General features: G+C 60.6%; 8 protein-coding genes and 3 non-coding genes across 11 annotated transcripts; 6 read left to right on the forward strand and 5 right to left on the reverse strand.

The window, feature by feature from the left end:
* Positions 1-671: 671 nt before the first annotated feature.
* Positions 672-2,956, reverse strand: Q8F55_006028 (uncharacterized protein; the record flags this gene model as incomplete). Its single annotated transcript, XM_069354500.1, has 2 exons — positions 672-2,530; positions 2,812-2,956. The coding sequence occupies 2 exons, from the start codon at positions 2,954-2,956 to the stop codon at positions 672-674; spliced, it is 2,004 nt and encodes a 667-aa protein (XP_069209142.1).
* A 2,434-nt stretch (positions 2,957-5,390) lies between these two features.
* Q8F55_006029 (uncharacterized protein) lies at positions 5,391-7,190 on the forward strand (the record flags this gene model as incomplete). Its single annotated transcript, XM_069354501.1, has 2 exons — positions 5,391-5,485; positions 5,537-7,190. The coding sequence occupies 2 exons, from the start codon at positions 5,391-5,393 to the stop codon at positions 7,188-7,190; spliced, it is 1,749 nt and encodes a 582-aa protein (XP_069209143.1).
* Positions 7,191-7,670: 480 nt separating this feature from the next.
* On the reverse strand, positions 7,671-8,748 carry Q8F55_006030 (uncharacterized protein; the record flags this gene model as incomplete). The annotated part of the gene is made up of 6 exons (XM_069354502.1): positions 7,671-7,892; positions 7,936-8,205; positions 8,244-8,441; positions 8,493-8,599; positions 8,642-8,678; positions 8,713-8,748. 6 exons carry the CDS (start codon positions 8,746-8,748, stop codon positions 7,671-7,673), a joined length of 870 nt encoding a protein of 289 aa, XP_069209144.1.
* A 283-nt stretch (positions 8,749-9,031) lies between these two features.
* Positions 9,032-9,124, forward strand: Q8F55_006031. The gene has a single exon. It is a non-coding gene; the product is annotated as a tRNA-Pro (tRNA).
* Positions 9,125-9,541: 417 nt separating this feature from the next.
* Q8F55_006032 (uncharacterized protein) lies at positions 9,542-10,618 on the forward strand (the record flags this gene model as incomplete). Its single annotated transcript, XM_069354503.1, has 3 exons — positions 9,542-9,670; positions 9,724-10,096; positions 10,143-10,618. 3 exons carry the CDS (start codon positions 9,542-9,544, stop codon positions 10,616-10,618), a joined length of 978 nt encoding a protein of 325 aa, XP_069209145.1.
* An 892-nt stretch (positions 10,619-11,510) lies between these two features.
* Q8F55_006033 (uncharacterized protein) lies at positions 11,511-13,922 on the forward strand (the record flags this gene model as incomplete). The annotated part of the gene is made up of 4 exons (XM_069354504.1): positions 11,511-11,720; positions 11,764-12,055; positions 12,101-13,190; positions 13,886-13,922. The coding sequence occupies 4 exons, from the start codon at positions 11,511-11,513 to the stop codon at positions 13,920-13,922; spliced, it is 1,629 nt and encodes a 542-aa protein (XP_069209146.1).
* Positions 13,923-14,655: 733 nt separating this feature from the next.
* Q8F55_006034 (uncharacterized protein) lies at positions 14,656-15,763 on the forward strand (the record flags this gene model as incomplete). The annotated part of the gene is made up of 3 exons (XM_069354505.1): positions 14,656-14,775; positions 14,816-15,074; positions 15,120-15,763. 3 exons carry the CDS (start codon positions 14,656-14,658, stop codon positions 15,761-15,763), a joined length of 1,023 nt encoding a protein of 340 aa, XP_069209147.1.
* Positions 15,764-16,142: 379 nt separating this feature from the next.
* Q8F55_006035 lies at positions 16,143-16,244 on the reverse strand. The gene has a single exon. It is a non-coding gene; the product is annotated as a tRNA-Ala (tRNA).
* Positions 16,245-16,268: 24 nt separating this feature from the next.
* Q8F55_006036 lies at positions 16,269-16,356 on the reverse strand. Its single transcript has one exon. It is a non-coding gene; the product is annotated as a tRNA-Arg (tRNA).
* Positions 16,357-17,351: 995 nt separating this feature from the next.
* Positions 17,352-19,092, forward strand: Q8F55_006037 (uncharacterized protein; the record flags this gene model as incomplete). Its single annotated transcript, XM_069354506.1, has 5 exons — positions 17,352-17,639; positions 17,688-17,963; positions 18,002-18,294; positions 18,337-18,673; positions 18,721-19,092. 5 exons carry the CDS (start codon positions 17,352-17,354, stop codon positions 19,090-19,092), a joined length of 1,566 nt encoding a protein of 521 aa, XP_069209148.1.
* A 3,024-nt stretch (positions 19,093-22,116) lies between these two features.
* Q8F55_006038 (uncharacterized protein) lies at positions 22,117-23,686 on the reverse strand (the record flags this gene model as incomplete). Its single annotated transcript, XM_069354507.1, has 3 exons — positions 22,117-23,096; positions 23,156-23,365; positions 23,416-23,686. The coding sequence occupies 3 exons, from the start codon at positions 23,684-23,686 to the stop codon at positions 22,117-22,119; spliced, it is 1,461 nt and encodes a 486-aa protein (XP_069209149.1).
* Between the last annotated feature and the right edge of the window lie 860 nt (positions 23,687-24,546).

The raw sequence follows: 24,546 nt of genomic DNA on the forward strand, positions 1-24,546 counted from the left end.
GAGAGCGACAACGTCACCTCCAGTCCAAGCCGAAATCCAGCACCGCATGGACGCGATTGAAGCCAAGCTCTCCCTGCTGATGCAGGAGCGCGAAGCCGCGAAGCGCTATCGCGCTGCCAGCGAGGCCCGGTGCGTTGGCCCGCTGGTGGCCGCTGACCAGCCAGCCGTCAGAATGCATTCCGTGTGTCCGCCCGCCAGCCGTGGGCCAAGGTCGTCTCGCTCACGACTGAAGGTGACCCTCCCGTCGTATGCCGTCGCCCGCGTAACCTCGTGTCGCTGACGACTGCAGGTGATCACATCTTACGCACAGCTGGACAGACAGTCGCGTGACTCCCTTATCGCCCTGTGTCTACTACGGACTCGACGCGCCGACCGACGAGGCGAGCACGCTGCACCTAAAGCTGATCATAGCCCAAGAGATAGGCGAAGGCGTCTCAATCGACCTGCCCACTGCACCGACAGCGGCCTACTCCATGCCCACTGCCCAACCTCCTCAGACCACCGCGCCCTCGCCGCCTTCTCGCAACCTCCGCCGTCGGCTCGCGTAGCCCAATGGATAGCTGCATAAACTACCCTCTATCAACCCCCTCTAATGTCCCAATTGAATTGAATTATACCCAAACCAGTGTCCACCCGCGAGCGCGTGTCCACCCGCCAGTGCAGTGTCCACCTTACTTGGTGTACTCCTTGGTGGCGTTGTAGTCGCGGCCGAGGCCGAGCGCCTCGGCGACCTTGAAGGCAATGTCGACGTTGCCCATGACACCGCGGAAGAGCTCGTGGCCCGGGCCCCAGGCGTAGATGGGCACATCAACGAGCGAGTGGACGCCCTGGCCCTCGGACACGTCGAGGTTGCCGGTCATGGCAAAGCCGTCGAGGTTGTCCTGGGGGTTGAAGAAGTAGCCGCTCGCGTTCTTGGTCGCGGGGATGCGCTCGTGGCCGGCGTTGATGGCAAAGTCCTCACGCTTGTCGGGGAACGCGGCCCAGCCGTGGGCGATAGAGTAGCGGGGGTCCCAGGTGACGGGGAAGCCCTCGCCCTGGGGGCCGGCGTACTCGTCGTGCACGGTGGGGTTGACGCCCTGGGGCACAGTGTAGGCCGAGAGACCAGAGTTCTGGTACACGCCGACGGCGTTGCGCTTCTTGCGGTCCGAGTTCTGCTCCTTGAGGAACTTGGTGTCGGCCGAGCCGTAGACGTCGAAGCCGTGGCCGTGGTCGGCGGTGACGACGACGAGGGTCTGGTCGAGCTCGCCAATCTTCTCGAGGTGCTCGAGCGTGGCGCGCACAGTGTCGTCGAGCTCGAGCAGGTCGCCGAGCGCACGGTCAACGTCCTGCACGTGCATCTCCTTGTCGATGAGGGCAGCCTCGGACATGAGCGACCAGCCGGTGCCACGCTTCTTGGCGCGGGCCGAGAGGATGTCAATAGCCTTGATGGTCATGTCCTTGAGGCCGGGCTGGTCGTAGGCGCCGGCCGTGCCGTCGGGGAGGAGGGCGTAGTCGAGCGTCTTCTTGTAGACGTTCTGGTCGAGCCAGGTCGAGATGTTGCCGCGGGTGAAGATGGCGAGCGCGCGGTCGTCGTTGTTGAACGCGTTGAGCTCGGTCTTGGTGTAGCCAACCTGGTAGCCGGCCTTGGCCCAGCGGTCAAACTGCGAGATGTTGCCGTTGCCGGGGCCGGGGAGGAAGTTCTCGGCACCTCCGCCGAAGAGGAGGTCGACACCCTGCCAAGGGTACCACGAGTAGTTGCCCGTCACGCCGACGAGGAACTGCTCGATGATGGCAGTGTACTGCGCGCGCTGCGACGTGTGCGTGACGACGGCGGCGGGGGTAGCGTCGGCAATGTACGCCTTGGAGACGATGCCGACCTGGCCACCAGTGATGCGGCGGTACATCTCGAAGATGGTCTCGACCTTGGCGTTGGCGAACGCCTTGCCGGTAGAGTCGGTGTAGGCGTTGAGACCGTTGACAGTCATCTTCTTGCCGGTGAAGAGGGCCGAGGCCGAGTTGGCCGAGTCGGTGATGAACGAGTCGAGCGAGTGGGTCATCTGGGCACCGTAGGCGGGGGCCTCGTCGAGCTTGAGCTTGGACTTGTACTTGCCGTTGACCGTCTTGTGGGCGAGGAGACGGGCAGCCGAGATCATGGACGTGGCCATGCCGTCACCGACAAAGAAGATGACGTTCTTGGCCTTGGCCTCGCAGAACTCGAGCACCTCCCAGTTGGCCTCGGTGGTCTGGCCATCGTTGTACGAGAGCACGGCCTTGTAGTGGCCAGGCTTGTGGAGCTGGACGTTGCGGTACGACTTGGACAGGACGTTGACGGGCGTGGGCGCCTTGCTGTCCTGGGCAAACAGGTCCTCAAAGTAGGTGAAGTTGTACTTGTCGGCCTTGGGGTCCTCGACCGAGAAGAACTTGGTCACGTCGACGAGCTCGCCGCCGTTGTGCGAGAGCTGGAGCGAGAACTTGTCGTTGACCACACCGCCGTTGTACGCCTCGGAGCCGTTGACAGGCGCCTGGACCTCGACGCGGATGTCGAAGGTTTCTGCGGGGTCAGCGAGGGTCGAGGGGGTGTGGTGTGGGGTAGGTGGTGTAGTGTGGGAGGACGGGAGGGAGGCCACATGCCTCGGGTACCCCCGCGGCCGAGGGCCCGACCGGCATGCACCGAGTATAAGACGCGTCGCGGGAAGAGTAGAGGCCGTAGTGGAGTTGGGTTCCCACCGACCAAGACGCGTCTCCGGCCTCATCCCCGGCCAGTGGCAGACGCGTCGTCATCTCACCGCCGGCATCCCACCTCCGTCATAGCAACCACCGACAAACACTCACGACCAGCAATGAAGTCGGCCTGGTCAGGAGGGAAGACACATCCGAGCTTGGGGCAAGCGGCGGTACGGCGGAAGGTCTGGGCGTTGGTGCCCGTCGCGAGCGCGGCGAGGATAGCCACGGCGGTGGTGAAGCCGAGGGCGACCATTTCGAGAGGTTTGTTAGTGGTTGGGGGGGAGGCCGTGCAGCCGTGCACCTTTTTGTATGACGAACGAGCGGACCAGCAAGCGGACAAGCAAGCGAACAAGCGGCCCCCCGTGCCGGCCGAGGCAACGAGGCAAGCAAGCTCGAGATCGGGTGCCCCTGGTACGTTCCTGTATCGACGACGACGCTGCCGTCTGTCTCTAGCGATACAGGCAAGAACGTGGGCGAGGTGGGCCCAGAGATCAAGCTGGGGGCATTGGGTTCATGTGGTGGTGGGGGTGACTTGCTGCGCTATTTCCAGCCTCAAGGCTTGGCACGGTGAGTGAAGTGGTAGAGTTGACGCAGGCGGCGTCGAGGTGACAGGCGCCAGGCGAGAAGTCAGAGGCCCACTAGCAACGCCCATCCGATGCTCTCCGCTTGCTACCCCTGGTCCGGCTTCTGCATCGGGGGTGATGTCGTGGGCTGTGGGCGTCAAAGGTCAGTCTCGTCGGTGTGAGGTGTTGCGCCGCGCCGCGGGCGGCATGTGGCCCCACGTGCGGCCTGCGTGCAGAGAGAAGCTTGTTTGGAAGGGACCGGTCGGACCGAGCCGACGGTATGGCGGCGCAGCTTCCGCACCGCATCCGCAGGCAGGTGAGACGAGGGCCATCAGGGGGCAGCGAGGCTTGAGGCGCCGGAGCGCAGGTTAACGCGCCGAGGCTGCATGCACCGAGGCATGGCGAGCCGAGGGCAAGTGAGCAACGTCAGCCTGATGTGTAACACTGAACCCTTGAGCTAACTGAATATGATGGTGAGTGGGTGGATGGAAGAACAGTGTTCCTGGCCGCCGGGTCTTGGCGCGGTGGACGACAAACGTGCGCTGGCTGGGTCGGTTGGTGGTCGGTGTCGGCGTCGGCTTCGGCGTCCGCTCCCTGCGTCAGAGGCGCTGCTCCGCGTGACTGCTCAATGCCAAGACCGCCTCAGGGGTGTGCACAGAGTGCATGATCCTTACTCTGAGCTGCATGCATCGTTTCGAGAAAGCTTTGCGGGTGGAGGTGCAAAACTGACGAGGGCCGCCACGCACGTTTATTGTCGGTCCGCGCCAAGACATTGATAACAAGCGCGTCCTTAGTCCCAGGCACGCAACCACCTCGACTTTCCTGTCTTGTGGGCAGCGGGGCTTGGCCATTCCTCTGGCCTCGCGGCGACTGCTAGAGTAGCGAGAGAGGTATGCATCAGCAGTAGAGGTGCGAGTGATCAGCAAGCAGGCGACGGCGCACGGACAGAGAGAGCTCGGCTGCCGTGTGCGCCGCGGAGGCGCCTCGTTCCACGCCCGCCGGTTCCATCGGCGCGGCTCAGATCGAGTGGGTCCGCGAACGTGGGTTGGGACGCACGCCAAGCCTCGGCCGATGTGCGCTCGGCTCTGCGCGCTAGCCAACGTGCATTCCGGTATTACGTGGGGGTTGGTGTTGGCCCCGGGGCTGAGACCTCCCTCCTCGGAGGTCGCGCCGACCGCGAGGCCTCGATCTCTCGGTCCTAGCCAGGCCCGGACCCCCCTCCCAGCGAGACCACACCTGGCGGCAAGCAGGCTGTCCCACGGGGCGTCGTTCTCGAGTATGCATGTGTGAGTGATGATGTGTGCATGTGTGCGAGCGTGTGCAACCAGGCGACGCCACGCGACGCTCACGCTCGTCGAGCGAGGCGAGGACTCCCTGCACGCTGCACGCTGCACGCTGCCCCCCCCCTGCGCGCTGTCCAGCCGCGTAATGCGCACCAGGCACTGATGATCCCCGCTGCGCACCGTGTGAAACCACTAAAAATGCTCGCTCGGCACTGTCCGACCACCACCCATGGCGCGGCGCGGCGGCGGCGCGGCGACGGCGGCCGCAGCAACATGAGGCAGATATCGGCCCAATATCGGTACGTGCCTCTCTATCGCCCTAGGCGTCTCCGCCCCGCCCTGTACCCCCCTGCTCCACCTTGCTGCGGCGGAAGCAAACGACTTTTGCTGCGGCCAGGTCGTGTGCCAAGAAACAAACGTCGAGGGGAACACGCTGCCAAGTGTCTTGAACATCTTGGCTTTATGTAGTCGTCGTTTCCGAGCGCTGGGTATCATGTGCGGCGGCGGTGGCGACAGAGAAACGTGCTCGCGCCAGCGAGTCGGGTCGTGTGGATATGCATGCACGTTCGAGCTCGCCGGCGTGGTGCTAGCTGCTCGGCGTGCTACTCACCTATGGCGGTCGTGTGATCTCGCCGCCGCTGGCATGGTCTAAAAGATCGGCGGGGGCATGCATGTCGAGTGTCTTCCCCATCCTCACCTCGCCACCTCAGCCCAAGGCATCCCCGACACTCGACAGCGCAAGCTTGCATTGCAGCAGAGCAGCGACAAAAGGCAGAAGCCACACCCCGCGGACACTTAGCCACTCCGACCCGACAACCTACGCCACGCGCGCACCACCACAATGGCGTACCTCCACCAGTACGACTACATCTTCGCCATCTGTCTCCTCTTCTCGGCTCTCGACGCGTACAACATTGGTGCCAACGATGTCGCCAAGTGAGTGGCGAGCGCTGGATCTGCCACATTCCGCGGACTAACACGCCCCAGCTCGTTCGCCACGTCGGTTTCGTCCAAGTCGCTCACCATGACCCAGGCCGTCATCCTGGCCGGTATCTGCGAGTTCCTTGGCGCCGTCCTCGTCGGTGCCAAGGTCGCAGGCACCATCAAGAACGGCATCATCTCCCTCTCGGCCTTCAAGGGCAACGCTGGTATTGAGATGCTTGCGTTCACCTGCGCGCTCGCCTGCTCGGCCACCTGGCTCATGATCGCCACCAAGAACTCGTGGCCCGTCTCCACCACCTACTCGCTCGTCTCGGCGCTCGCCGGTGTCGGTGTCGCCCTTAACGGCCCCAAGGCCGTCCAGTGGGGCTGGAACAACGGCAAGGGTCTCGGCACAATCTTCGCCGGTATGGTCATCGCGCCCTCGATCGCCGCCGGCTTCGGCGCCACCGTCTACCTCATCACCAAGTACGTCGTCCTTGTCCGCAAGAACGCCATCAAGTGGGGTCTCGCCGTCGCCCCCGTCTACTTCTTCACCGTGACCGCCGTCCTTACCATGTCGATCGTGTACAAGGGCTCGCCTTCGCTCAAGCTCGACAAGCTCCCCCAGACCACGATCGCCCTCGCCATCGTCCTCACCGCCCTTGTCGTCGCCGTCCTCTCCACCATCTTCTGGCTGCCCTTCGTCTACGCCAAGGTCGTTCGCAAGGACTACACTATCAAGTGGTACCACTTCTTCCTCGGCCCCCTCCTCTGGAAGCGCCCCGCCCCCGAGGCCCCCGCCGACGAGAACCACCAGTTCGTCCCCGACTACCGCATCCACAAGGACGACGACCACTCGGCCCCCGCCCTCCCCGCCACCCGCACCTCGTCCAACGGCACCGAGACTCACATCGAGTCCGAGGAGAAGGTCAAGGACATCGAGGCCGGCACCCCTGACGCTCCGGTCCGCCGCAACGTTCCCCTTGCCGAGGTCGAGAAGGAGATCCCCTACGGCTGGCGCAACCCCGCCCCTCTTGAGGGCTGGAACAAGCTCCCCTCCAACGTCGCCAAGGTCATCACCCAGTACATCCCCTACTACCTCACCCGCGGCATCCTCTTCGACGTCCACGCCGCCCAGCTTCGCCAGGGTGCCGAGGGTGACCGCATCAACGACATGCACAACGCCGCCACCGTCTACGACAACGAGGTCGAGCACATGTACTCGTTCCTCCAGGTTCTCACCGCGTGCACCAACTCGTTCGCCCACGGCTCCAACGATGTCGCCAACGCTGTTGGTCCCTTCGCCGCTGTCTACTACGTCTGGTCCGAGGGTATCATCACCCCCAAGGACACGCCTACCCCCACCTGGATTCTCGCCTTCGGTGGTATTTGGATTGTCATCGGTCTCGCCACTTACGGCTACAACATCATGATGGCTCTTGGCAACCGTCTTACCCTCCACTCGCCCTCGCGTGGTTTCTCCATGGAGCTCGGCTCGTCCATCACCGTCCTCCTCGCCTCGCAGTACGGTATCCCCGTCTCCACCACCATGTGCATCGCCGGCTCCACCGCCGGTGTCGGTATCTGCTCGGGTGGCTTCCGCGCCGTCAACTGGCGCGCCTTTGGCTGGATCATCCTCGGCTGGGTCCTCACCGTGCCCATCACCGGTACCGCTGCTGGATGTCTCCTTGCCCTCTTCATCAACGCACCCCACTGGTAATCTGCGCGCCACTAGCGCTGCGCCATGCCTCCATAGACTCTTTTCATTCTCGGGTTCCATAATAAAACGCCGATGTATCTCTGCATTAGTTCTTTGCGACCGCGTGGTGATGACCATCTCACCTAGGGTACATTACCTCAGGAGCTCCGCCATGGTCCATACGTTCATTGCCTTGTTACTGACGAGGCAAGGCGAATGGTGTGCTTGTGCCGCCACTGCCGCCGACTCACCCCCTCCAATGACATTGGGTGAATGCTGCTGCAGCCATACCGGACTTGGGTGTCACACGCCTACATAATATGAATGGACCCGCCTGGTCGCTTTACTGATCTATTTACAGTTGACTATATACGTACATACATCGCGTCTTCTCGTCTTGATTTGTTATCTGTCTTGGATGGTATTGATTGGAATGTGTGTGCTTGATGATACATAGGTATGATCTTACGCCACTGTGGCTAAGGCGTCGGACATCAGCCCTCAGACCTTGCTCCACGACGACGACGAGCTGTCACTGTCGTTACCCTTGTCGCTGTTGGTGCGGTGACGCTTGCGAGGGGTATCAGGGTTGTAAATGACGGTGAGAGGCGTGGCGCTCTGCTTAAACTTGGTTCCGCCGTATCTGGTCGTCGGACGCGATGCGATAGCAGTCGGGGTCTTGGGAATGATGCCGTTCTTCTTCAGCGTGTTGGTCGAGCCGTACTGTGGAGAAGTCAGCGCTCTGGGGGGTTATCGCTTTGCGCACCTTGAAGACCACGGTAGCCTTCGGGATGGACTTGTTGAGACTGATGTAGGAAATAGGACCTGGCTGCGACGCACGAACGGTGTTGCCATCCACGTAGCAGTCCGTAGTCTGGTGCTCTAGCTTCTTATCGAGGAGCCCGAGCGGCTTGTTCCCGGTACAAAGAATCTTGGGGGCCGTGGGGGTGGTCCTCGCCGTGATCTCTTCGAGCGTGACGATGATGGAGCCGTAGTAAAGAGCCTCCGCGGGGATAGGCCCATCCGGGATGAACAGCTTTGTGTCGTCAGTCGCCTTTCGTCAACGGCACTTACGATGGGGGCGAACTTGTAGTTTTTGTCATGATAGGTCCCACACCCCTCGTCGACCCAGGTGTCGAAGACGGTGGAGCCCTTCCCGTCGCCGTATGACACCTGGCCAGAGCTCAGCTGGCGACCATCGATGATACAGTTGAGTTGCACCTCCTTTTGACTAGACTGAGTGCCGTCGCGCTCAACGATGATCTGGAAAGGCTGTTGTTCGTCAGCACTGGCCTGGTGTGAGGGAAGGTGAGGAAGACGAACATGCTCATAGAACTTGACCTCCGCGTAGGCGACGTGAAGAGGAGTCTTGCCAGTGCGCTGGGCAGATATGTAGGAGGGCGCGTGCTCATCTGGACAGTATAAGCCATCTGACTCAGGACTCAGGGCACGAGTCAATCAAGCCTGCTCACCGATCTTCTTCTTGCCGTCGGTGTACTCCAGGCGGACCTGGGGTCAGCACAGTTCAAGGAATGCTACTCACACTCCAACCCTTCCAGTGGCCGTGAGAGATCTTCATGTTATGGGACTGTGTGGAGTTGTTAAAGTATGCGAGGAGAGGAGCGAGTGGCGAATGAAGGAATGTTGAGTTGAGAGAAGGAGGATGGAGGAATGTCGCCCTTTTGAATCGTAGGGAACGGCGCCCTCAGCGGGCGGGCGCAGAGAATGGGGAGGGGGGAAGGCGACGGCGGAGGATAGCAGAGTGTGCATAATCTCAGCCATCTGCCGACACACACAGCCAGCGGCTGACGCCATCCACCGGCCCACACTCACGAGGCGATTTCCACGCCCCGAATGTGGCGGCTCTCGTGGTGTAGTGGCTATCATACTCTCTTAGGGCGCTGATGCACCTTAAGCAATGGGAGTGGTCCTGGGTTCAAATCCCGGCGAGGGCCTCTCAGGCGCGTGCGCAAGCACGAGCCCGAGTTTTTGTGTAGCGGGGTCGGCGTCGGAGGTCGTCATTGGGCAAGAAGGGTGCGAGCGGAGGTGCGAGGGTGCCACGACCATGTGGTTTTGCTTCCGTCGAGTGGCGGAGGAGTCGGGCGTGAGACAAACAATCTGGTGGTGGTGATGCTTTGTCTCTGTTTACAGCGCCCCCGCGTCGTATGCTTGCGGAGAATAGGTGCCAGGATTGCGTTTCACTACCTCGTCATTCAAGGCCCCTATTGTGGTGCTCATCACTGATGGGTTGTTGACAGGACCGCCCGCTCCACCACCTCAACGAGGTTGATCAAAACCCACCACCAATGTAACATCTCTTGATTCTTCCTCACACCTCACACCTCTCCAGTTCCCCCTCACTGTCGCCAGCAATGTCGACCGTCTTCTCTTCCATGACTCCGCAGCAGCAGCTGCAGAACCGCGAGGTCAGCGGTTTGCTCTGTGTCATGTTCCCTCTCTACCGCAAGTTGGTGGTGGAGACGCTCGCCACCCAGTCAGTTGTGAGTCCTCGCCCAGAATCACTAGGTAGCATGGCACTGACTTGGTTCTTCAGGGCCTCGCCAAGGAGTACAAGGAGCTCGCCAAGAAGTCCATGCCGGATGATCGCAGCCCGCCCAGCATCACGCCCGAAGCCAACCGCTTAGTCGATGCCATCATGGAGTGGAACCACGCCGGGCCTGCGTCGCGCGCAACTATCCCCAACCTTTTCAAGCTGAAGCACCTCAAGAAGGAGATGAAGGACATCATGGCCCAGCTCGAGAAGTCAAACGAGGAGGAGGACACATCTGGTACCCAGGCCAAGTCGTCCCGCCTCGGCGCGAGGAACTCGATCATCGGCATTGTCATCTCTGAGAGCCGGTCCAGCCGTTGGATCGAGTGGCGCGAGATCGTGTACATGGCGTACGGTCTTCTTACTCCCCAGCACGGTAAGTGGAGTTTTTTGATCCCAACGGTGCTGATGCCTCTCTGCAGAGTGGATCGCTGCCGACGGTTTTGACCGCCACCTCGTCATGCACGAGCTCTTCAAGCGCATCGACGAGGAGTGGAGGAAGAACATGTCCTTCCGCCGATTCTTCGCCATCGTCAAGACCTTCCCAACGGGCCTAGTGGCGCACCCCATCAACATTGTCATCGACGTGGTTGAGCAGATGTGCAAGGAGGGCTTGCTCGACGTCTCCAAGCTCTTCCCCATTGACAGCAACGTTAACCCGCGCACCCATGCCCAGGTGCGCCGCGACTGCTCCAACTTCCTTCGCAACCACATGGACTTCGAGATGTTCACGATCAACATGCTCCCCAAGGAGGAACAGGACGCCAGTATGACGAAGCTCATGGGCCGCCCCGTGACCTGGCACCTTCAGCGCGACTTTCGTTCGTGGCGCATTGCCCAGAACCTCCCGAACCAGTTGATCCCGAGCTCCGACGCCAATTCTGTCTGCTCGCTGTAGAGTGACAGTCAAGCGTCAGTGAATGGAGTTGGGAGCGGCGCCGATTGGGGCGTAGTGACCAGTCCATAGTGAGCAGGTTGTTTGTTGCTGAGTCGGCGGGTTGAGGGTTGGCGCGACGGTCAGCACACCATCACGCTCTCCCCTCCGTTCAACAGTTGAAAAAAGAATAGTGATGATGATCGAGATGCAGAAATGTTCCCGGTGGAAAAGCATCTGTGGCCACCTGGGCTGGTGTGCCACAATGACCAGCCCGCATGCCTGCTGACGGCCCACACCAATCTCAGATTCCGACAGTATGCAATCTCAAGGGTGCAACATGTCCACTCCCCTCGTCAACTATCATGTACCCTGGTCGCTGCATTGAAGGGGCCACCTCTCCCAACTTCCGCCAGCCGAAAACGGGGATAGATGCTCTTCGTTATTCGGTGTGTGGCCGGGGGACGACAGCAGAGTCCAACCGAGCGCAGAGACGCCACCACAGGGGACCAGGACTTGTGCGCTCATCCCCGCCATCCCCTCCTTGCCCAGATTGAGATGGAACGCGTTCAATGCTCTCTCATCGGGCTCACAACCTCCTCAATTTGACCCGAACAATGCGCCTGGAGCACCAGCTCAGCCGGGGGCGAGAGTTTGAACGATGTGAATCCATGCAGGCGTCGCACGCCGCTCGAAATCTGAGTGGGCAGCGAAGGCAGAGTGGCGCACCATGTCGTGTGTGCCATACGCATCACTTCTCGCACCCATGCGCGAGTGTTGTGTGCAGCGGCGGCGCTGATCCAAGAAGCGTGGGTGAGCACGCACTGATGGTGGGGATGCCCAGTTGGTGTCATAAAGTCGCATCCTACTCACTCTCTTGACTACTTTCCTCCCACCTGACCAGCTCTGCACCACCATGTGGCTCCAACTCTTCACGAACAGTATCAACCCCACCATCCTCTTCGCACCCATCTCCTTCGGCCAGGAGCGCTTCCTCCTGTCAGAACACAAGATCATCGAGTATGAGCCCCGCGACTCGATTGGCCTCAGGGCCGGGGTCCTCACGGCCCTCAAGGACGAGAGCGCGCGTCGAAACGCGTGCTACACGCTCCTCGGGCACGGAAAGGTGAGTGGGAGTCTTGGGGGATCGGGGTGACTGACACACGCAGCTCCTGCTGGAGATCATGACCCACAGTTTCTTCGCCGCCGACGTGGGCAGGCAGCTTCCCGCCTCTTACCACAAGGCCAAGGTGAAGCTGGCTCATCTCCTCGGTACCCCGGACTGCCTCGACACTCCGCCACCCGAGAAAGAGGTCATTGAGCTGCTGGAGCACATCCAATGGATGATGTACGCGGTGCGGCAGGCCAGCTTCTCGGCCAACGAGGCGACGGCCCGTGCGCTCCAGGCCAAGAAGGCGGCCCACGCCATCATCTTCAGGATATACGGGCTGGCCCAGCTGGGTGAGTGACTGCGGGACTCCCTCCAAACCGAGCTGACACGCGCAGATGAGGTAGTCCATGACCATGTGGCTGCATTCACGCTCCACGAGGAGGTGTATCAGGCAGTCGCAGGAGCCGTGAGCAAGGGCATTCACCGCTCGGCCGTCCAGGATCTCCTCGTGCGCGGACCGGTAGCCTGGGCCGAGCTCTGGATCGAGGCTAGCGTCCAAGCAGTGGACGAGTTCGACCAGAAGGCAGCATTTGGCAGGACAGTCCTCTTCAAGGGCAAGCCGGGCTACCCTGCGACGCACGGCGACGTCCGCGATACGGCCCTCTTATGCCTCCGCCGAGGCTACCAGCAACACCTGGACCGCATCGCCGCAATTGAGAACCCTATGGAGCGATTCCGGGCCCGTATCGCGCTCACACCGGAGTCGCTCCTGGGCGGCCTGTGGCGCGACCTCCCGGACGCCTCGAGCCCCGGTTGGACGATGCCCTCGACCCCCTGCAGCAGCCCATGTACCACTCCCCGTGCGAGTAGTGTCAGCCTCATCGACCGCAGCAAGGTCTTCCTTCGGCGCGTGAGCGGAGGCTCTACAGACACGCTCAAACGAGTTCCTACCGACTCCACCGTCATGTCGCGCGCGTCGGAGGAGACGCTGGTGCCGTCCCCTCCACCCAGCAGGCCGACTCCCCCCAACCTTACCGCCGCTCCTAGCACAATCGACTTCGCCAAGCCCCTCGCCGTCAAGTGGATGCACCATGCCCGCGTCGAAGACCGTGCTCGCGCGTACTCGGCGTGGCGAGCTCGGGCCGTCCAACAGCCGGGCGCGGACGTCCCGGCCGGATACCTGCCAACGACCGCCGAGCTCACTCTGGCCGGTTACTCCCCATCCGCGATCGACTTGCTTCACTCCACCGGCGAGCTGCCACGGGAGGACAGGAGTCCTGAGCAGTGGGAGCGCGCGTACGAGATTGCCAAGGACCTCCGACCTCGCAAGGATAGCGAGTACCACGTCCAGAGACCGGTTCACCCTTCCGCCCCACAGCGTGGCGGAGCAGGAGTCGAGGACATCGACGTCCACCACACTCTCAATAGGGTCAATGGCAAGCTTCGGTCGGTGCAGAGGCAGCAGGAGCGCGCGGAGGATGGCGAGTACGGCACCGCGGCGGAGGACTCTTCGGACGACGACCGCCCGCCGTCCCCGACCGAGTGGGAGCGCCACGGGAAGGCTGAAGCAATGGCGGCTGTGAAGCGAATTCGGGAACGGCTGGGGAGCCGGCGCTGGGAATCCGACCCTCGCGTTCCCTACCAAAAACCTCGACTCAATGAGACTCCCACCCCTCCGCCGAGCCGTGCCAGCATTGCGGAGCCACACAACCTCCCAGAAGCCATTGTGTCTCCAAGGCCAAATGGATCCGCCACAAAGACCATTTCAGCGATTTCAGTAACGACTCCACGGCATCGTCCAGCCCCTTTTCACCTTCATACTACCCTGGAGACCACCTCTGGCTCATCTCATGTGTCAATTGGCACCGATGGGGAGGGTGGAACTCCAAGTGGCCTTGCATCGCGCGGTGCTATGACCTCTCTCGCCTCCTGGCGAGACGTGGAGGAGGGGGAAATGGAGGCAGGGGATTGTGACGACGAGGGCGAACAAGGCTACAACCCGATGGGGGACCTGTTGCGGAGCGAACCTTGGCTTAATCTACCGCCCGACACAGATGTCCGCGATGGACTCGTCTACATGCACCAGAGGCTGACGGAGAGGGCCGAGGAGCGTCATCGTGTTCGGCGGGAGGGAAGGCGACCCATGGACGGCACTGGGGCTGGGCGCTCGCTCGGGGTAGGGGCTGGAGAGACTTCAACACTGGACCTCAGCTCTGACACCGCCGACGAGTTTTTCGAGTGTGAGGAAGGTGACGATAGCGTCTGGTTCACATGAGCCGTGCACCTATCCACGAGGAGAGTGACATAGTGGTCCATAAAACTTTAACCGATGCATACAAGCAATAAACGCCCGATTCTGGCATGAATCTGACTGCCTTACCTTCATATAATATAGGAAAAGTTCATTAGGGACCTGGGCTCAATGTAGGAGTCTGCCAGTGAGTGCTCGGGCGTCGGGGCTTGAGCCAGCCGTTTGTGGCCGAATCCCAGCCGACCGCCACTTGCCTCGTATCCCATCGTATCCCAGACCAGCCAGGGTCCGAAATGTGAGGAGGAGTCGAGTCGAGGTGAATCATCACTGTCGTGCATTCATTTACATGCTCCATCACTTTGTACGTTGGGTGGATACGAGCTCCTTGTCTTGCATTGTGGACGAAAGCCATCACAATCGATTACAATCCCCGAGTCTACTTTGTAGCCGACACCTCGGATTATTGTTACCTGGCATGAGGTGTGGCAATCACACTCCCACACAGCTCTGCGCACTGCTTCGCACCTCCCTACCTCAACTCACAAGGATCGGCGATGCGTCATCATCGCTGTTGTCCTGCACTCGCTGCAACACCTGCTTGCATGTCCCAATCATTCCATGGCCTCGGGTCACTCATAAAACACGAGCGGTCAACACTTGGGCTTTCCCCCACCCACCCTCTCAACCACAACATCCGATATGCTCAAGTACGGCACTCGCCTCTGGGAGGCAACCTACCACGTCCGCAAGGACTTCTGGGTGACACTCTCGGCGACTATTCGCCGCCCGATCTACTACCAGAACGTGAACGCTGCCATCGTAGGTTTCCTCATTAGCTCCGCAACTCACTTCGTCCCAGCGCATCGCCCGCTCCTTCATGCAACACATTCGCGCGGAGCTCGTGGACGAGGCGACCAAGAAGGACATTGCACTGGCTCTCCACTGGCAGACGAGCACCCCCTCACCGACATACCTCAACTACCTCGTCGCCGAGAGACTCGAGGGGCGTCTTGACCTCGCCCGCCGTCGCCACCAGTTGCGCCTGATCCGCACACGTGAGACCGAGTGGCAGGACGACCTCAACCGCCTCTGGGTTATCTACGGCATCCCGAAGACTGGTATGTGGAGGTGGTTTCGGGCGGGGCAGCTACTCACACCTCCAGTCAACATTGCTGCTCGGTGGCGTGACGAGAAGGAAGTGGTGGCCCAGATCTTCCTCCGCATGGACCGGGCCCACACCCGGTGGATCAACACCCAGCCACTGCGCAAGACGCTCCGGCGCTACGACCCCCTCTTCCAGGTGATCCACTGGATCGAGCTGCTCGTGGACACAGTGGCCGAGCTGGACGCCGAGGCTGGGTGGATCAACTCGGCCGCCCTCTTCCCGCACGGCAACACGCTCTTCCTCGGCAAGGCGGAGCAGCACCGCGCCGTCAAGACCGAGGTCACTTGCTTCCTGCGCACCCAGGTGGCCGGCTGGGAGCGCGGCTTCGACCACCTCCCACCTGAGCACCGCGAGAGCTACCGCCGCGAGACTATCGCGGACGACGTTATCAACGTGATTGACCGTGGCAACCTGGCGGCCTTCCGCAACCACATGGCCGGCCGTCTCGACTACTGCATGGTCTTCTCCCCGCGCAGGTCCCCAATCCGGACGATTCCCGAGGATGACTTAGTTGAGTTTGACCGCTACAACTCCCGGACGCGCAAGAGCAACTGGAGCATGTCCTCCTCGTCCGAGTTCTCTGCCAAGATTGGTATCGGAAGTCCGGTGACGTCGAGCCATGCCCGCAGCGTTGTGCTGTGATCACAAGGCGATAAAAACTTGTCTCCATTGAAACCCTGAATCTGTATCCAACTATTCCGACCACCCTCTGTGCCATTGTGTCTGTCTACAACAAGCACCCCTCCCTGTACAAAGAACTAAGCCCCGCCTAGAGTCCGTGATTGTATGCATGTATTCAACTAAGCGTACTTAGCCCTTGTGCTCATCTCACAATCTTACTGACAGTTGTGCGCGGCCCACAAACAGGGCGCTGGGGCCACTGAACCCTAATCGCCGACCCTCAACCCTCCCCCATCGCCCAATCGCGCGTCCACAGTCTCTGCAGCTTGCGACAAAAGAAAATGCTCTTGAAGCGAGACTTGCACGACGACGACGAGCATCTGCATGCAACAGCAAAAGCTGGACGAGTTAGGAATCGAACCAAAGACCTTGTCAAGTAGGTAGTTGACATCCGCAGATGTCTCGTGCTAATGACACGCTCTACCAACTGAGCTACACGCCCGAGAGATGTCGACGCTAGGCGTCTAGGCCACGACGGGGATCGAACCCGCAATCTCATGATTTACTTCTTCTTAGAGTCGTAGTCATACGCCTTGCCATTGGGCCACGCGACCTTCGATGTCGAGGAGAAGGTGGTCTCCGTGTTGAGTGTTGCTGGGAGTGGAAGCCGGCTATCACGCCAGAGATTACCGTAACGACCCGATACGCGATGGCGATATGACGACATCTGCCCGTATCCCAAGCAGTTCCCGTGCCGCTAGAACCTCCAGGGGGACATGAGCGCGTAGGCAGAGCGGACGTGGAGCCGCCCTCCGCAACTCCCGACATCGGCCCGAGTCCATCCGGTTCACAACAACTGTCCACCCCCACATCGAGTTTACCCGGTCTTCCTGTCGTCTGAAGCTTGATGGGTGAGCAAGTCGCACTGAGAAGGGGGGAATGGAGCGGCCGTCTCCACCGCCCACTGCCCACCGCGCTGCCCCCGAGACAAGAGTCTCCAGCCCCAGAGGGAAGGGAGCTCGGCATCGCAGGTCATGTGGACTGATCCCATGCCGGTGTTGCGTAGTGCCTCGCCGCAGCCGCGGTTGTTTGGCTCGGCGGCATGTTGTGCGGAGCTGTCGCTGCAGGGGTATCGCTAGCTTCCTTCGCCGAGGACTGCACCGAGCTCCGTTTCGGTGTTAACGACCATTCGGTGGGCGGAATGGGACCTGAGACGCACGCGCTTCAACACTGCGCAGCCGCTTCCCCCCCAGCTCTGACGCCAACCCCCACCTACTCCACCTCCACAACTGAATGGGACGGAGCAGACCTACGAGGTTTGCCCGACAACAGACTGTGGCCAACTGTGCTACCAGGAACTCCGCCACGGCGAACCACATCGGCACGAGACTCGGCCGTGTCTCGGCACCCACCCCCGCTCGGCTGGCCCCACCCAAGCCCACTTGAACAACACCACCGGACCAGCACCTGCCGAAGCTCCCTGCCAGCCCAACACATCCGGCGACCGCTGCCAAGCTGCGGGGCCAGCGATGGGGGCGGGATACATATGTATACCCCCAGATGGGCCCCAGCCTCGACACCCTATCCCCACACTCGGACGCCTCACGCAATGAAGTCGCAAATCAACATGTACGGCACGGGTCGGCCCCTCCGCTGGGCGGTCACCATCGCATGCCAGCTCGCGTTCGTCCTTTTTGGTTACGACCAAGGTGTCTTCTCCGGTATCGTCGGCAACCAGCACTTCCTCGACACGTTCGGCCACCCCTCGCCTGGCATGATGGGGATCATTGTCAGTATCTACAACCTCGGCTGTTTCTCCGGCTGCATCGTCGCATTCCTGTTCTGCGAAAAGCTCGGTCGGCGGAAGAGCATGTGGGTTGCGATGGCGTTCATTCTCGTGAGCATCTGCCACCATGGTGACGTGGCCTCGAGCTGATCGCCCCAGATCGGCGCCACACTCCAAACCACAGCCTTCACCGTTCCGCACATGATGGTCGCCCGGTTCATAACCGGCATTGGTACGGGCATCGAGACGTCGACCGTGCCCATGTACCAGTCTGAGCTGTGCGAAGCGGACAAGCGCGGCCGCCTCGTCTCGTCCGAGCCACTGTTCGTCGGCGTCGGCATCGTCATCGCCTACTGGTTCGACTACGGTATGAGCTTCAAGGAGGGTGGAATTGCCTGGCGCCTGCCCATTGCGTTCCAGATGGTGTTCGCGATCGTGAGTGCCACCAGCCATGCAAAGCGCTAAAATCCCAGGTCGTGATCGTTCTCGTTTTCGGCCTCCCCGAGTCCCCGCGATACCTGTACGCCCACGGCCGAGACTCGGATGCGCTGCAGATTCTATGCGACGTGTACGGTCACTCCCCCGACCACCCGAAGATCGTTAAAGAGCAAACTGAGGTGCTCGACGCGCTCCGGGTTGAAAAGGAGCACGGCGAGTACCAGTGGAGCCAACTCCTTAAGCGCGACGAGGTTCAAACTGGCCGTCGCGTGCTGCTCGCCTACGGCATGCAGTTCATGAACCAAATGGGGGGGATCAACCTGGTCGTGTATGTGTTCTAGGTGCTGACGGCACCTGCTTACGTCTGCAGCTACTACGTCACCGAGGTCCTCGAGAAGAATGTCGGCATGACCCGTAACATGTCGCTCATCATGGGTGGCTGCATCAACTTCATGTTCGTCATCGGCTCTCTGTTCCCATCGCTCCTTCTGGACCGTCTTGGACGCCGCCAGCCCATGATCTGGGGCGCGTTCGGCCTAGCCATCTCAATGATGATGATCGCCGTGCTCCTCAGCTTCAAGGACCACGCAGAGCATATCGCCCGTGCGACGTCGGCGGGCTCAGTCGCCTTCTTTTTCACATACATGCTCATCTTTGGCGGCACGCAGAACTGTGTGCCGTGGGTTTACGTCCCAGAAATCCTACCTGTGAGCTTTGCCGGCAACATCGTGGTCGCAAATCTAACCCCCTTCAGCTTCACGTCCGCGCGAAGGGAACAGCCATTGGTATCTCGTCAAACTGGCTCTGGAACTTCTTTGTGGTGATGATTACGCCCACACTCATCGCAAACCTCAAGTGGCGCGGCTACCTCATCTTCATGGTCACCAACTTTGCCTTCATGCCCCTCGTCTACTTCGCGTACCCCGAGACGACCAACATGACGCTCGAAGAGATTGACTGGCTGTTTATGGCGCCTGGAGCCGTCAAGACCTCACTTCAGGTGCAGAAGCATGAATGGGGTGGAGAGGACGGGCCGCCGATCCCTGCTGGCGCACACACGTTGGCTCCGGCCACCCCGCCCCCGGACGATTCCAAGGGGAGCACTGAGCACGTGGAGAAGGTGTGAGATGGGCGTGCAAGAGAGATACATTCAAGTTGTAAATGGCTGTTGGCTCAACCGTGATGCTACTGCAGGCCCCTCAAGTCGAGGTGGCGACACGAAAGGACCACCAGAGCCACAACATTTTGTTCGAGAATCCTGGAGGTTGAGAGAGTCATTTTACAGCAGAGGGCATGTTCACCTCTGAACATTGCTGTAGAGCGCAAGGCCAATGATTAGCCCGCCAGTCTTAGTTCTAAAAAAACATGCTGTTGTCGAAGACTGCATGTAAGCGGCAGGGTGAGCGGTGAACCACCGCCGAGGGGGCGATGTACGTTGGGGGAGTGAGGACATCTCGCTTCTCCGACGTACACCGCCCACTTTGACGGTTTTTGTCTGGAATGCGGTTCCAGCCTTCTTCGCGACCATTTTGACACATATTATGGAGCAGCGGGCAGCAGCGGTTGGCTGGAGACCGCTTTCCCAGCTCTGCGGCAAGGCGCTGTCGGTTCGCCACCGCACAGACGCACAGACCGGCCAGATCCACCGAGAAGATTGTTGTGTTTGTGGGGGCCCCTGGAAGCATGCCCTTATAGATGTAGGTAGTACCACTTGAATTCTCAGACCGCTCATGCTGACTGAGCAGCAGGTAGCGCAGGTATTGTTCATGGGTGTGTTCATTTCAATACAATCGTCGTCATCGACGTCCAAAGCGTTGCCGGCCCAACGACAACACTGCAAAGCGGGGAACAAAAGGCCATGGAACTGGGGGTGACTGCGACAGTCTTATGCGTCGATCCGAAGTCGATACATCTTGCTGGCCAGAGGCAGTTGCAACAAAACGAACGGGGGGTAACAGCAGGCACCGAGTTCCAGTCGATGCACGTTGGGGGAGTGGGTAAATACTGCTTCTTCAACGTGCTTCGACGGGAATCTTGGTTTTTCTTTTTCAAGCGGCGAGGAGATTCGAGCCTCATTCACAGCCATTTTGCATCGATTAAACACACTGAGCAGGAGATGGAAGTGACCTCCTCCCGCCCGCTTGGGCCTCATCGGCGCAAGGTCATAAACAAACACGAGGCGCATGCGAACAGGCGGCCAGAAAAACTGCTCGCATGGCCGCCTCTACAACACCCATGCATTCACACTGTGAACCGTCTACATATGTTTAGTTTGCCAGAGATGGTCTGAATGCTTTCGTGGGGACGGTATCGATTGAGAGGTGGGAAATCTGTCTCGCAATGGCGAGCTGTTGTCGACCAGCCAGCAGATGCATGCCTCTGGAACCGTTGGTTAAATCAGAGCTTTTATGCATTGGATTGGATTGCCCATACTGGTGCGCAAAGGGGGCATTTAAGTGTCAGGGGACAGCAGGAAACCGCGCTTTGGTTGACAAGTCACTGGGAGGCGGCGTGTGGGTGACCGGCCACACCCACACGCGCAAAGTCAGGCAGTATGAGCGTAATGGTGGTCGAACGTCGATTTTAGAGCATGTACCTACATGCTCATGTCTACATACTATTACTAGTTGGCGGGAGCGGTAGTGACATTTTTCTTATCTGTTGGCGTGGTGGACGGCAAATGGGCGAAGCGGACAGGGCTGGTCTCATGGGAGACAGCGAGCCGTGCTATTGACGAAGGTGACACTGACTGGCATCAGGAATTATTCGCGTGGTGTGGAGGTGGAGGGCTTGCGTGAATGTAGGGTAGATAAACCAGTGCCAGCAAGCCTGACGGCTGGGGTCTGGCATTCGAGACCTGAGCAGGGGTGTCTTTACCTAGTGGGTGAGGACCTGCTGTTCAGCTCTCGAAGGTCAGAATTCCGCCTACCTCTTTTTCCCAACGAAAGGTTCGAGCCCGGCACACGACGACGTTTTGTTTTATTTTTTCTGGCCCCTGCAGCGTGTTGGAGTTCAGTGATGGAATTTAGAGTGGGACACGCGGCGTCCCCAAGTCGGGCACGCGAACGCCATTTTTTTGTGCGTGTCGTGGAATGTCTCCCCTTTTAAAGCGTGGTGGAGTTCATGCTGGGAGAGAAGCGACGCGATCCGGACAGATTGAAGGCGAGGCCGGGCCGGCTCGTTGCATGGGGGACGGTGACTGAAGTGAACTGCAAAGTGGGATCAGTCAGACCAGCCCGCATCAGGAATCGTCATGCACGTGAAATGTACGAGTGTGGGGTGAGGAATGGTGCGAGATGTGCCGAGCATGCAGATAAGCCAGCAACAGCGAAGCCGAGCCGGCACCACGGGTACGACTAGACCCGAGTTAGGGAGTTGAAGACTCGCTGCTTGGCTCTAGTCGTACCCGTCGTCGTCGTCTCTTTTTCGATGGTTGGGGGTTCGATCCTGATAGACGGACGCGGCGCGTGTGCTGGCCGCCGCGTGGGGGGATGGGTTGAGTGATGGGACAATGGGCCACACTTGTCCGTATGTTCGGAGGGCCCGCGCGCCACCATTGTTTTGGTCCCTTCTTCGTCGGTGCCCGCTTGCAGAGGACATGTCTCCAGTTGCTCTGTCCCCAGTTGCTCCGAACAAGACCTCATGCTGAGTGGGGAGCAGCGGGCGACGAACAGACGTCAAACTGGGAATGGGGGTCGCTTGTTGCATGGGACACAAATGACTGCATAATGGGGACAGTGACAAGGGCTGGCATCAAACAGCTCCTTGCACGTGGTTTGAGTGGATGTAGGGTAGGTACTGTAGGTTGATAAGCCGGCAACCAGCAAGCCGAGCCGATGCGACGCGTCCGTTTAGACTTGATCTGGGGAGTTTGGGGGAATGGAATAAGACTTGCCGTTCGGCTCTAGACGGTGCGGGTCGTCATTGACACCTCTTTTTGGGACGGTGATAGGTTCAATCCTGACACACGGACTGTGAGGGTATTGGCTGAGTGAGGGAACAGTGTTGTGTGCCACGCGTTGTTGTGATACAGCGTGGTTGCCACGCTGCCACACGCCGCTTGGGCCGGCCTGCACCTTCTCGAGCTCGTCTTGTCTCCTGCCAAAGGCATTCATTAACCGTCTAGAAATGATAAGTCTAATACGTCGCTCTACTTTGTCTCGACACCAACCGCCGTGTCGACCGACGCGGCGCTTCCCTCGGCCTTCTCGGCGTCGGCGTGCCTCTCCTTCCAAGCCCTCAGCTTGTTCTGGATGCCGGGCGTGACGTTGAGCCAGCCAAAGACGAACAGGGTAATACCGGAGAAGACACCGGCCCACTTGAAGTTGCCGTCGGCGATGGTGATGAGCTTGCCGGCGATCGGGGGGCCGATGAGCACGCCGAGGCCAACGCCGGTCCAGAGCATGGAGAAGCGCATGCCGATCTGCTGGATGGGCGAGATGCTCGCCATCGACGCCGAGGTGAGCGTGATCGTCCCGCCCGAGGTCAGGCCGTACAGGAGCAGGCCGATGACCGCGCCCGCCGAGCCGACGGGCGCGCCGGTCCACATGGCGATGACGGTGAAGGAGGTGAGGAAGCCAAAGGTGCCGTACGTGCTCCAGATGCCAAACTTCATCGCAATCGGGCCGGCAACCATGCGCCCGATACACGACCCGACCTGGATGATGGCGACCGAGTACTCGTTGATCGTCACGTTGTTCGTGTGGCTGGCGGCGTAGACCGGCGCGTTGAAGTACGGCGTGAAGAGATTGATGGCGAAGCCCGCCGCGCCGGTGACCATGAAGACGTAGCGGGCCTCCCTCCATGGCTCGAGCAGCGCCTTAAAGGGCGGCGGGGTGCGTGGCGGCAGGCGGGTCTTCATCCAGAAAATGGAAGGGGCCTGGAGCACAAAGTTGATGCCGGCGACGATGAGGATCGCATCCCGGAACTTGAAGCGGTTGGTGAGCTCGCGGATCATGATGGGGTACACGACGCCGCCGAAGCCGCCGCCGCCGATGATGAGGCTGATGGCGAGCGGGCGCTTCTTGACGAACCAGTGGCCCGCGATGCCGGTCGAGGGCGAGTAGATGAAGCCGCCGCCGAGCCCGAAGGCGATGTGCGACAGGAGGATCTGGTAGAACTCTTTCGAGACTGGGCGGGTGTTAGTGCTGCGATGCTAGCCTCGCTGCCAACCAGCAAGCGACACTCACAAGAAAGGGCAATGAGCCCGCCAAACATGAGCGCCACGCCGCCGATGACGAGGTGCTTCGCACCATGGCGGTCAAACCAGCGCCCGAAGAGCAGCGCCGTCATGAACACGAGCGCCATTTGCACCGACGCGATCCACGCGACCGACGAGCGGGGGTAGTGCTTGAGCTGGTTGCGGAGGTAGTACGCCTGCAGCTGGCCCTGCCCAGTGACTGCGGGGTTAGTGCCTGAACTGTGGGGTCGGTGGGGCGGGGAGACTCACCGAACCCGAAGGTACTGAACATGAGGAGGAAGCCGCCCGCGACGACGAGCCACGCCGTCAGCCTGCCATCGGGCGGCGGGTCCATCGCCGCCGTTGCGGGTGCTGGTGCTGGCTCTGGCTCTGGTGCGGAAGCAGCGCCCTCCAGCTCGCGCTTCTTGGCCTCCAAGCCGTCGATGAGCTCGTCGTCGTCCGCCCCGCGCAGCTGCGGCGTGAGGGTGCGCACGAGCGTGAGCTCGTTGTTCACCTCGTCGAGGGTGGTGTGTGCTGCCATCGTATGCATGTAGGGAGTCACCAGGACCGCCGGCGCACATATATACGCACATACTACCCCGGTCGAGCGTCGGGCTCGCGAGACAGCCAAATAGCACCATTGGCTCGGTCACACCTCGGTCACGCCCACATGTCCTCGGACCGAGGGTCTGGCGTGGGGAACCGATACAACGCCTCGGTGAGCTCGCCCGCGAGGAACCCGCATCCGGTGTGTCCGCGGGGCTGTCGGTGCGGGCTCTGCGTGCTGACTACGCGCTGTCGGAGAGTGCGCGCCGGCGCTGATAGCGTGGTATGGTGTGGATACGGTTGTGTTGCCACCATTGTGGTGTGGGATGGTGACTACATAGAGGCGATGGGTATTTACTGAGAATGTGCGGCCCTGCTCACTCTGCGATGCGAAACACGATGCATGTCGCACGTCGTATGTACATGCACACGCCGCTGCAGGTATCAGGCTCGATCGATGCTTGCATCTGGTTGTCCTCGATGGCTACTTGAAGTGCGGTAGGCCCGCCAGCCCACCCCCACGCCTATCGCCAGTGCCGAGGCTCCTCCCCTCACCGAGCCCCCCTCGGTGCATGTTATCTCGCTCGCTCGCCCCGCTCCTGCCGAGCTCGGTCAGATAAAACTTTGGGTACGGCTACGCTGAGCGGCGGATCTTGGGCAGGATCGTCCGGCGCCCGCGCTCCAAGCGACGAGCTCGCCCCATGGTGGCTGCCCCACTGATGCTGGCACGTAACCCCAGCTGATGACCGGGACGGGCGTGATTGGCGGTCGTGCGGACAGAGTCCGTACCTCCCTTGAGGAGGGACACAGGTCCGAGGCTGACTGCGCTGTGCTAGCGAGTCGAGCCTACCTCTG

The sequence above is a fragment of the Vanrija albida genome (assembly GCF_041260175.1).
Source record: "Vanrija albida strain AlHP1 chromosome Unknown contig_4, whole genome shotgun sequence".
NCBI classification, from domain to species: Eukaryota; Fungi; Basidiomycota; class Tremellomycetes; order Trichosporonales; family Trichosporonaceae; genus Vanrija; species Vanrija albida.